Below are 11831 nucleotides of genomic sequence, written 5' to 3' on the forward strand. Positions count from 1 at the left end.
GCCCTCCCGCCACTGGCTGCGGCGTGGCGGCGCGCGCCGGCCGGCGCCCTGCGCGCCGCGCGATTGGCCGGGCGGCGGCGGGCGGGGGTGTGTCCGCCGCGCGCCCCGCCCCTGGCCCCGCTCGCGGAGGTGCGCGCGGCGGCGGTGGTGGCGGCGGCGGCGGCGGTGGTGGTGGCGGCGGCGGCGGCGGCGGCGGCGGCGGCGGCGGCGCGTGGCAGGTCCGGCGGGCGCCCGGCGGCGGCGGCCCGACCCCGGCCCAGCCTCGTCCCGCCCGCCCGCCCGCCTGGCCCCGTTCCCGGCCCCCACTCGCCCGCCCGGCGCGCCGCGGCCCCGCCCCGGCACCTCCCGAGGGAGCGGCGCCGCCGGCCGAGCGCAGGCCCGGCCATGACCGACTTCAAATTGGGCATCGTGCGGCTCGGCCGGGTGGCCGGAAAGGTGCGCGGCGCGGCTTGGGGCCGGCGTCGGGCGGGAGGCGTGGGGCGCCGGGCCGGGGCCGAGGGCCGGGGCTGGGGTGAGGCTAGGGGCTGAGCGGCGCTGGGGGTCGCGGGCGCGGGCTGGGAGTCGGAGTCGGAGTCGGGGGTGCGAGGCTGGGGGCGCCGGGCCCGGCCAGCGCGGCGGGAAGCACGGGCACAGGCCCGTAGGTTCGCCGGCGGCCTGGTTCCTGGGGCAGCCTTGGTCCAGTGCCGGCTCCGGCCGTGCGCCGTGGGTCGGGGGCTGCGGCTGTGCTTGTAGCCGCGGGGAGCGCAGGCCCCTCCGGGGCAGCGCGCTCGGTCTCCGGCGGCCCCTGCGGGTCCGTAGTGAGCTTCGCGCAGGGCTCGGGCTGCTCGCGGCGGCCCCGTCGGGCTGAGCCTCAGTTGGCCTCGGCCGAGCGGGGCCTCCCTCTGCTTCTCTCCCTTACCGGGCCCCGCCCTCCGCGTGTTCGAGGCTGGGGCTTCCTGGCACCTGTGGGCATTGAGGCTTGGCTGTTTCCAGGAGCCGGCCGGCCGTGCAGCTGAACCAGCCACGGACCTTACCCTGGATGGGAACCCTGTTCCCATCACCAGCGGCGGAAGCTTCTGGTGGGAGAGAGGAGCAGAGGCAGTCAGATGAAGGTAAAGCCGGTTCAGATAACTAGTAAAAAGCTCTCCAAGCGAAAGTGAGACTGGTCCATTTCGGGGACGGTTTCCTGCCCTCCCGCAAAAGGCAGTCACTTTCTAACTACGGAAGGGTGGGCTCCTTATTAGCCTTGCGATCTCTGCAACTCAGCGGTTGTCTGCAGTAATGCCACCCTTTAAAACTTTCACTTGGAACGTGTTAGAGGAGGAGATAGGAGGGACAGTTCCGTGAGCACCTGTGTGCCGTCTGCCTGATGGTCGGAACCTTCCAGATACTCTGCTTCAGTCCCGGGGCCCTGCCTCTATTCTTGTGACACCGTGGTCTCGGACTGGGCTTATGGACACATTGAAATGCACAGCTTAGTGGATGAGCCGTTCTCAGGCACTTATGGCTAGTCGTGAGCAGATGGCAGGTGGGGCCTGGTGCCACAGCTGTGCACCGTGCACCGTGGGGAAAGAGCAGCCTTTGGCACATCTGCCTACCTTCAGGGTGGATTGGCTGCTCTGAGCCCGTGAGGGCTGCTCCTGCTTACTGTTAGTGCCCTGTGCTGATTCCAAATGTAACGTCTTCAAACGTTAATTTCCAGACCAAGTATACGCTGATAGATGAGCAGGACATCCCGCTGGTGGAGGGCTACTCGTTCGAGGTAAGGATTCTGTTCCTTTGCTGGCCTGCCTACGGTCGTGCCAAGGGGGGTCATGAGGGGTGGGTTTTCGCCCTTGCGATGTGAGGCAGGCCCTTGCATGTGAGCTGCTCAAGCAGGCCAGTGAAGCCCTGTCCAGAACCCTGGTCTCCAGGGAACCTGTCTGTCAATGTGGACCCCCCCCCCCCACCGCCTCCATGATGCTTGCTGTCTTCCTCACTTCCACGTTGCTTGCAGGCTCTTCCCAAAAAAGAGACAAATTGTGCCATGTCTGTGATTGAGTTCAGTCGGATAAACTGCTGTGCCCAGGGAGACTGTCCAGGGCTGCCCCACCTCCTCTCCAGCCTCGGCCTCCTGCAGGGCCGGGTGCCTTTGTTCTTACCTGGCTGTTTGGGCTCCAGTCCTCACCTGCCTGCTCCTCCCTCCACCCTGTAGACCCAGCCCACTCCTGTCTCACCCTTCACCCTTTTATGCTTGCTTGTTCCAGGGCTTACCTTTTTTTTACTGGATTAGGGACTTTTTTTTTTTTAAGGGTAGGGAGATTTATTTCCCTGTGTCCACGTCCACAGTATTTTGCAAAGAGTGGTTCTTAAGTGTGTCTTGCCTTCATGTAGGCAGGTACTTCTCCATGCCACGTGTCTGGAAGCCTCCAGAGACCACCAAGGTCCCAGGAACAGGCCTGGCCTTTGTCCCTCTGGCTTGTTTGTTTCCTTCATTTTTCTAAGAGGAATTTGGAATGTTGTGGAGAATTGCAGGCTTTTTAACAGAGCTTTTTCTTGTTTCTTCTCAGGCCCGGATGGAAGTAGATGCAGATGGAAATGGTGCTAAGATATTTGCATATGCCTTTGACAAAAACCGAGGAAGGGGGTCGGGAAGGCTCCTTCATGAGCTGCTGTGGTAGGTGTTTCCAAGCTGCTGCTTCCCTTTCTGGGTTAGCACCAGCCTTGCGGTGCGAGGGACTTGGGCAGCCAGAGGCCTTTCTGCCCTCGTCAACAGATGATACCTTGCCCAGGCCTCCCAGTCACTTCTTTGTCATTGCCACTCCCTGGGAGGGTGGCTGCTCTGCGTCCCCTGGCGCTGGCAGGGTGGCCTGAGAGTCTGTAGGCCATGTGCCCTCCCTGCTCCTAGCACTCAGGCCACAGCGCCTCTGGAGGCAGGTGGAGTCTGGCCCCTTCTAGGTCCTTTTGAGCTTGTCGGTGGGACATGGGGAAGAGCCGTCCTCCCTTCTATGTGAATGCTGAGGTTCCGAAGTACTTGGGCCCACTCGGCGGTGTCCCCCAGGCTGTGTGCGAGGTGGCTTGGGGCTCCACCTTGGCTCCCTGGAGCCTGGCGCTCAAGTCCAGGGGCTGGCCTGTCCCCTTTGGGCCACAGACTGGCAGACTTGGGTTCCCCTCGGCAGCCGTGCTCCCGATGGGCCAAGGGCCATTCAGTGCGCGTGGCTGAGACGAGGGGTCGGGGAGCCTGTCTGGAGCACTGTCTGTTTCCTAGGGAGCGGCACAGGGGAGGCATCGCCCCTGGCTTTCAGGTGGTGCATCTCAACGCCGTCACTGTGGACAATCGCCTGGACAACCTGCAGTTGGTGCCGTGGGGCTGGCGGCCCAGAGCCGAGGAGGCCTCCAGCAAGCAGAGGTAGGTCTTCCTGGGGCTTGGCAGTGCGGCCCCGCCAGGCTCGCTGCCAAGGGAGGCCGGCTCGGCTCTGGCTCTGCGGCTTCTGTGGGTCTGGGAGTGCTGGTCATCTCCCTCCAGGTGTGCAGGCAGGACAGTGCCTCCGAGGTCAGCTGGGCAGCCTGCGCCCCTCCTTGGTCCAGACTCCAGTGTTAGAGCCTGATCCTGACTAAGGGGTCCTCACATGGCTCTTAAAGGAGGCAGAGCCTCCTGACAGTTAGTTAGGGTTCTTATCCTCCTGGGGATTATGGTAGTCTAGACTTGTGGTTGCAAGTGACAGAAACTGAGCCCAATTTGGCTGAAGCAAAAATAGGACCCTTGCCAGCTCCCCTGCTGAGATGTGCCAAGCCACAAAACCACCTGGAGGTCTCAGGAGCGGCCGCCGGGGCTGCACACTGACTGCTCAGCAGTGGCCGGCGGCACTGAGGAGTTGCTTGTTTCGAAGCACTTTTCTGCTCTGCTGGGGATAGGACGGTCGTTTCATCAACAGAAAGGAAGGTTGGGGATTCTCTGTGATCCAGTGGTTAGGAGTTGGCACTTTCGCTGCTGTGGGCCCAGGTTTGAACCCTGGTTGGGGAACTTAGAACCCACAGGTTGCATTCTTGTTGTTTACTCGCTAAGTCCTGTGTGACTCTGTAACCCATGGACCCCACACGCCAGGCTCCGCAGTCCTCCACTGTCTCCCGGAGCTTGTTCAAACCCACGTCCATTGAGTCGGTGATGCCATCCAACCATCTCATCCTCTGTCGCCCCCTTCTCCTGTCTTCAATCTTTTCCAGCATTGGAGTATTTTCCAGTGAGTTGGCTCTTTGCATCAGGTGGCTAAAGCATTGGAGTTTCAGCTTCAGCATCAGTCCTTTCAATGAATATTCAGGACTGATCTCCTTTAGAATGGACTGGTTGATCTCCTTGCAGTCCAGGGGACTCTCAAGAGTCTTCTGCACCACAGTTCAAAAGCATCAATTCTTCATTGCTCAGCCTTCCTTGTGGTCCACCTCTCACATCCATACATGACTATTGGAAAAACCATAACTTTCACTACAGACCTTTATTGGCAAAGTAATGTCTCTGCTTTTGAATATGCTGTCTAGGTTGGCCATAGCTTTTCTTCCAGGGAGTCAGCGTCTTTTACTTTTGTGGCTGCGGCCACTCTTGGCAGTGGTTTTAGAACCCAAGAAAATAAAACCTGTTACTGTTTCCACTGTTTCCCCTTCTATTTGCCATGAAGTGATGGAGCCGGATGCCATGATCTTAGTTTTCTGAATGTTGAGTTTTAAGCCAACATTTTCACTCTCCTCTTTCACTTTCATCAAGAGGCTCTTTAGTTCTTCGCTTTCTGCCATAAGGGTGGTGTCATCTGCATATCTGAGGTTATCGATATTTGTCCCGGCAATCTTTCCAGCTTGTGCTTCCTCCAGCCCAGCGTTTCTCATGATGTCCTCTGCATATAAGTTAAATAAGCAGGGTGACAATATACAGTCTTGACGTACTCCTTTTCCTAGTTGGAACCAGTCTGTTGTTCCATGTCCAGTTCTAACTGTTGCTTCGTGACCTGCATACAGATTTCTCAGGAGGCAGGGAAGGTGGTCTGGTATTCCCATCTCTTTCAGAATTTTCGTGTTTGTTGTGATCCACACAGTCAAAGGCTTTAGCTTTAGTCAATGAAGCAGAAGTAGGTGTTGGTTTGGAATTCCTTTGCTTTTTGTATGACCCAGCAGGTGTTGGCGATTTAATCTCTGGTTCCTCTGCCTTTTCTAAGTCTACCTTGAACATCTGGAAATTCTTGGTTCATGTACTGTTGCCTCGCTTGAAGGGTTTTGAGCATTACCTTGCCAGCATGGGAAAGGAGTGCAATTGTATGGTAGTTTGAATATTCTTTGGCATTGCCTTTCTTTGGGATTGGAATGAAAACTGACCTTCTCCAGTCCTGTGGCCGCTGTTGAATTTTCAAACTCTGCAGGCATTTTGAGTGCAGCACTTGAACAGCATCATCTCTTAGGACTTGGAATAGTTCAGCTGGAGTTCTATCACTTCCACTAACTTTGTTTGTGGTGATGCTTCCTAAGGCCCACTAACTTCACACTCCAGGATGTTTGGCTCTAGGTGAGTGATCACACCATCGTGATTATCTGGGTTGTGAAGACCTTTTTTGGATAGTTCTCATGCGTATTCTTGCCGCCTCTTCTTAGCCTCTTATGCTGCTGTTGGGCCCTCGGCGTTTCCGTCCCTTATCGAGCCCCCCTCACACAGACGTTCCCGTGGCGTCTGCAGTTCCCTTGCCCAGCTCTGCAGTCCCTGCCGTTGTGTTGGGTCCCTGTTTCTTTGCCTTGTTCCCCTAAGAAGGCTTTCTTGTCTCCCCTTTTCTCGGGAACCCTGCATTCAGCTGGGTGTGCCTCTGCTCCTTCGCCTCTCACCCCTCTTCTTTCCTCAGCTCTCCGTAAGCCCGCCTCAGGCGACCTCGTCGCCTTGCTGCGTTTCTCTTTCTTGGGGGTGGTTTTGGTGACTGGCTCCTGCGCAGCGCGGCAGACCTCCGTCCATGGTTCTTCAGGCTCTCTGTCTATCAGATCTACTCCTTGAATCTGTTTCTCACTTCCACTGTACTATCATAAGGGATTTGATTTAGGCCACACCCGAATGGTCTAGTGGTTTTCCCCACTTTCTACAATTTAAGTATGAACTTGGCAATAAGGAGCTCATGATCCGAGCTACAGTCAGCTCCCCGTCTTGGTTTTGCTGTCTGCATAGAGCTTCTCCATCTTTGGCTGCAAAGACTACAGTCCGTCTGCTTTCAGTGCTGACCGTCTGGTGGCGTCCATGTGTGGGTCAGCCTCTCGCGCTGTTGGAAGAGGGTGTTTGCTGCGACCAGTGCGTTCTCTTGGCAGAACTCTGTTGCCCTTTGCCGGGTTTCATTCTGTACTCCAAGGCCAGACTTGCTTGTTACTCCAGAAATCTCTTGACTTTCCACTTTAGTACTCCAATCCTCTATGAAAAAGGAGCTTTTTTTTGCTGTTAGTTCTAGAAGGTCTTGTAGGTCTCCCTAGAACTGTTCAAATCCAGGTTTCTCCCTCATTACTGGTTGGGGCATGGACTTGGGTTACTGTGATGCTGAGTGGTTTGCCTTGGAAACGAGCAGATCATTCTGTTGTTTTTGAGATTGTACCCAAGTACTGCGTTTCAGACTCTTTCGTTGACTATGAGGGCTACTCCATTTCTTCTAAGGGATTGTTGCGCACAGTAGTAGATACAATGGTCATCTGAATTCCATTCGCCTATTCCTATCCACAGGTTGCGTGGCACAGCAAAAAAAAAAAATAACCCCAAACAAAAGGTTGTGTCATCAGGACAAGTGTAGGGGCGGCTGAGCGGTCGGCAGGCAGGTGGCTCAGCACTCGCACGAGACCAGGGTGGGCCTGGGCCAGCTCTGCCGCGGACCACTGCAGCCGCCGGGGGATGGCCCCATTCTGCCTCACAGCGCTCTGGGGCCCTGCCCCGAGGGCCCTCCCTGTTGGTCATCCCAGGAACCAGCTGGTCAGGGTTGCTGTGGCTTGCCAGCGGCGATCAGCCTGTCCGCAGTCCCGCACGTGCTGGGGCCCGGCTGTCCTGAGGGCGGCCTGAGCTCCCCGGTGCCATGTGTCCTCCCACCTCATCCGTGGCCTCTGCCCGGTGGCTCGTGGTGGGAATCGGCCCCTTCGACTCGGGGGTCCCCGGCCCCCTGGTTGCTGCCCCGGCGTCACCCCGGTGGGCACAGGGTGGCCCAGCCAGGTGGAAGGTGCTCTAGGCAGAGGGGCAGTGTCCTCCCTGCCCGTCTTCAGACGCCGGCTGGGGCTGAGCCTCCCCTCCCGTCGGCCTTCCAGGGCCTCACTGAGGAGCTGGGGACGCACCAGCGTTCTCCCCCACCCTGACTCTCACCCCTTGCTTCTTTAAAGAAACCTTTGTGTTGTGGTAGAACACGGATGCCGCCGTTTCACCACTTTCGAGCGTTTCTGTGGCGTTGAGCACACTTGCAGTGCAGTGCAGCCGCCGCCACCGCGGCCTCCGGAGCCGTCTCCTCTTCCCAAAGGCAGCTGTGCCCTGACAGCGCTGCGCCCCCCGCCCCCAGACCGCCGAGCCCCGCCGCTCCGCCAGCCGCCGGGCCTTGATCCCGGCTGAGCGGGCTGGCGGCACTCGCCCTCCGGCCTGGCCCCCTCACGCCTCCTCACTCACGTCCTCAAGGCTCGTCCGTGTCACGGCCTGTGTCAGAGCTCCCTTCTTAAGGTTAGGTAACACTCCACTGTGTGCGCGCGCGTATGTGTACACGTAGGCATGTGCGCACGTGTGCGTGTGTGCACCTGTGTATGCGTGCACACACTTGGTTTATCCACTCCCCCTCGTCGGGCACTTGGGCTGCCTCCTCCCTCATCTGCTGTGGACCCACTTGTACAAAGAGCCCTTCTGGCCTCTGCTTTCGGTTCCTGAGAGGGCGCCCAGAAGTGGGATCGCAGGACCGGGTGGCAGTTCCGTTCCCTCGGAGGAGCCGCCGGGCTGCTGTCCGCGGCGTCTGCGCTCTGCCCCCTCCCACAGCGCGGAGGCCCTTGGCAGCACGTGGTGCTCTCTGTTGCTCGAGAGACGCCGTCTCAGGAGTGCGAGGTGGCCCCGCTGCCGTTCTGAGGTGTCTTCCTGATGGTCAGTGATGCTGAGCGTCGTTTCATGTGCTTTTTGGGCCTGTGTGTGTCTCCTGTGGAGAAATCTCTGTTCAAAACTTGGTTTTTCCGTTGAGCTGCAGAGCTCTCTATTCAGGGTGATACAGGGTTTGCAAATGTTTTCTCCCCTTCTATAGATTGTCGTATTCTACTGGTTTTTTGGATGCACAAAATACTTGAATTTTCACACCTTTTTTCACAAAACCTTTTCTTTCTGCCGTCACTGTGCCCTTGTTGCGTCCCAGGTCATTGCATGTCTGATGCTGTGAGGCCTTGTCCTGGGTTTTCTCTGAGAGTTTTGCTGTTCGGGGTTTCACATTTGGGCCGTTTCTTGCTTAAACTCAGTACAGCAGGGTCACTGAGGTGGTTTCGCGGCAGAGAGCCCACCTGCCAGTGAAGGACACAGGGTCAGTCCCTGCCTGGGTCAAGGAGACCCCCTGGAGGAGGGCCTCGCAACCCACTCCGGTATTCTGGCCTGGAGAGTCCCATGGACAGAGGAGCCTGGCGGGCTGTAGTTCATGGGGTCGCAGAGTCAGACACGACTGAGCGCGCGGGCATAGCAGATCCCCAGTGCTGTGCCAGACCCTTCCGTTTTTATCCAAGTCCCTCTCGGCCTGGCCTCCAGAGACAGCAGGCGCGTTGGAGGGGATGGAGCACCCACCCCATTGCTTTCGTGGGGCAGCAGGTGCCTCCTTTGAAGGCCGGCCCTAGGGGTAGGCTGCGCCTCGCTCCGGGTTTGAGCCGTCCGCTGGTCCCTGCGGTGGTGGGGCAGGTGTGGGCAGCTCTGAGCTTCTGGCCCTGTCCAGGCAGAGGAGCAGTCGGGGGGTGGAGAGTAACCGCAGCACCTAGAGGGTGGGCCGGCCAGATCCCCAGGTCTCTCCAGGGGCAGATTTGAGCACCTCTGGGGCTGCGAGCAGGAAGAGAGGCGGCCTGGTGTTGCCCAGGGTGGGCTGAGCCTGCAGCTGAAACCACGTGGTCTCCAAGCCTGTTGTGTGCCCGGCTCTCACGGTGTTGGGAAGACTGAGGGGCAAGACACACACAGCCCTTCCTGGGCCTTTTAGTGAGAAGAGGAACAGGCTGAATCCTGGGTGTTACGGGGAGGTGAGCCGGTGGGCCAAAGGACAGTCAGACTGTTGGTCACAGTTGGGGGGGGTGTCCTGCGAAGGGGAGGCAGCTGGTCCACCCTGGGGTCACCTCCTGTAACCTCCATGCCTTGCCCCTTCCTGGCCAAGGGGACCTGAAACCCCGTTTCTTTTGTTAAGGGAGCAAAGCCTGTACTGGCTGGCGATTCAGCAGCTGCCCACAGACCCCATAGAGGAGCAGTTCCCGGTCCTGAACGTGACGCGGTACTACAACGCCAACGGGGACGTGGTGGAGGAGGAGGAGACGTCCTGTACCTACTACGAGTGCCACTACCCGCCCTGCACGGTGATGGAAAGGCAGGTGCGTGCCGGCCGCGCCCGGGGAGGCGCTGCTCCCCGCGGGCCGCGCGGCCGGGCCCCCCGGGACCCTGTGTGACCGCTCCGGGCTCCTCTGTGTCCTTTCAGCTCCGGGAGTTCAACATCTGCGGGCGCTGCCAGGTGGCGCGCTACTGCGGCTCGCAGTGCCAGCAGAAGGACTGGCCGGCCCACAAGAAGCACTGTCGGGAGAAGAGGCGCCCCTTCGCGCACGAGCTGGAGCCCGAGCGGTGACGCGGCGGCCGCGCGGCTCCCGGCTCCCCAGCGGCGGGCGCAGCAGCCGGCCGGCGGGCCCGGGGTTCTCCCTGCGCTGCCCCTGCCCCCGTCCGCAGCCAGAGGCTCCCCCGGAGCAGAGACAGCTGGGAGGGCCTGCCGGACGCTTCTCATTATTTATATGTTAATATGTTTGTAAACTCATGTACAGTTTTTTTGGGGGGGAAGGCGGGAGGGTTCAGAAGGACAAATAGGGTCGTTTGCTGTCACGCTCACTGGGCGGCCCGGCCAAGGCGGGCGGGGGACAGCAGGCACAGTAAAGTGGGGCCGCCCGCACCCTGTGCGTGCTCTGCTCTCTGCCTCAGGCGGCGTCCATGGGCACAGATGGCGAGGCTGCCCCCGGGCTCGGGAGACGTAGACCCGGCGGCCAGCAGGGGCTGCCGTTGTCACCCATAGCCCTGGGCACTCAGGGCGGGGGCCCCTGTGACTTGAAGTTTGCCTGGGCGCCCAGCGTCCTGTACACCTTGCTGACCCCCCCAGGGGCCGCATGCGGCTGTGGCTGCAACCCTGGACCGCCCCGGCTCACCCCCAGCCCCACACGGCCCCCCAGGCTCCCCGCTGTCTGCCGGGACACTGTGCGTGTGCCTTCCTGACCAAGGCCAGCTCCTGGGTGGCCTTTGGTCTGTGAGCTGAACTTTCCACGGCTGCCTTTGCAGAACTTGGAGGCTTCTTGGACAGTGTGTCTGGAGAACAGGACTGAGGAGATGGGGAGCAGGCGGGCACCTCAGTCCCAACATCGAGGGAGGGCTTTTCTTACAAGGGAAGGGGCCCAAGTGCCCACGGGTTTTTGCTGAGAAGACCTGGCTGCCGTGGAGGTTGGCCGTGGTGCCTCTTCCAAGTTCAAGTCTTTGCTGCAAGGGGGTCTGCTCCAGGTGCCCCAGACTGCCAGAGGGCTTAGCAGACTGTTGGGGAAGAGGATATCTGTGATTCTGAGAGGCAGTCCTGCAGACCACAGCTGGCCTGAGGTCCGCTCTGGCCAGGGCACAGGGTCGGGGAGTGCTGTGCGGCCAGCATCCTGGGGTCACCCTGGGGTCATCCTGGGGCCGCGTGTGCTCGATTCACCTTCAGAACCAGGCTCCTGGGATGAGCGCTGGCCTGCAGGCTGTGTGTCCCACCTGTGTGCTTGGGGGAGTGGCCAGCTTGGCCCTCCAGCCGGTCTCTGTTTCCCGACCAGCACTGACTCCCCTGTGGTTAGCTGCTGCTGCTGCTAAGTCGCTTCAGTTGTGTCCGACTCTGTGCGACCACATACATGGCAGCCCACCAGGCTCCCCTGTCCCTGGGAGTCAGTCTCCAGGCAAGAACACTGGAGTGGGTTGCCATTTCTTTCTCCAATGCATGAAAGTGAAAAGTGAAAGTGAAGTCGCTCAGTCATGTCCAACCCTCAGCGACCCCATGGACTGCAGTCTTCCAGGCTCCTCCGTCCATGGGGTTTTCCAGGCAAGAGTACTGGAGTGGGGTGCCATCGCCGCCTTGTGGTTAGCTAGTCCTCAGAAAATTCCAGTGGAATGGAAGTGCTGGAGTCTGCTGACCTGGAGGACGTCATGCTGGGTGTTGACCTCGGGTGCTCGTTGCTGTGACTCCTGGCTCACCTGGAGCTGCCGTGCTCTGGGGCTCGCTGGCAGCTGTGGGGGTTGGGTGGGGTGTCGGGGGTGCGGCGGCATAGCGGGTGGCTGTCCCTTCCTGGTGGTGCTGTGTCTTGTGTTGCTTGGCAGACTGTGAGTCTGGGCTGGTGCAGGGCCCTGGGTGGAGCTGAGAGGGTGGCGGAGGGCTTGCTCTCACTGTCATGGCCCCTGGAGCGGCCGCCCCAGGAAGGTGCCCCGGCACCCACAGGCTGGCTGTATCCCCTTGCTTCCCCTGTCCTTTATTGGATATCTGGCCCCTGGCTCTGTTCTGACAGCCCCGACCTCTTGACTTGCAGCCACACATCTGAGAGCGACTGAAGGTCCATTGTTGACGGCTCTTGCCTGTTAGGAGTGAGGCAGGGGGCTGCCTGGCCTGCCTTCTGCACCAGATTAGATC

The 11831-nt window shown here is 59.7% G+C and overlaps 1 protein-coding gene across 2 annotated transcripts; it reads left to right on the forward strand.

Moving 5' to 3' along the window:
- ZMYND19 (zinc finger MYND-type containing 19) lies at positions 304-9952 on the forward strand. Of its 2 annotated transcripts, none has more exons than XM_018056205.1 (6): positions 304-435; positions 1682-1741; positions 2529-2635; positions 3227-3367; positions 9345-9525; positions 9630-9952. In XM_018056205.1, exons 1-6 carry the CDS (start codon positions 385-387, stop codon positions 9771-9773), a joined length of 684 nt encoding a protein of 227 aa, XP_017911694.1. In that variant the 5' UTR covers positions 304-384; the 3' UTR covers positions 9774-9952. The 2 variants fall into 2 exon arrangements, with proteins under 2 accessions (XP_017911694.1, XP_017911695.1); XM_018056206.1 differs by lacking the exon at positions 304-435 and adding an exon at positions 993-1091.

The sequence above is a fragment of the Capra hircus genome, chromosome 11 (assembly GCF_001704415.2).
Source record: "Capra hircus breed San Clemente chromosome 11, ASM170441v1, whole genome shotgun sequence".
Lineage (NCBI taxonomy): Eukaryota > Metazoa > Chordata > Mammalia > Artiodactyla > Bovidae > Capra > Capra hircus.

Coding starts and splice junctions, on each gene's coding strand:
- ZMYND19 (XM_018056205.1), top strand. CDS start 385: ATGACCGACTTCAAATTGGGCATCGTGCGGCTCGGCCGGGTGGCCGGA. Junction 436..1,681: donor TCGGCCGGGTGGCCGGAAAG/GTGCGCGGCGCG, acceptor GTTAATTTCCAG/ACCAAGTATACGCTGATAGA. Junction 2,636..3,226: donor CTCCTTCATGAGCTGCTGTG/GTAGGTGTTTCC, acceptor TCTGTTTCCTAG/GGAGCGGCACAGGGGAGGCA.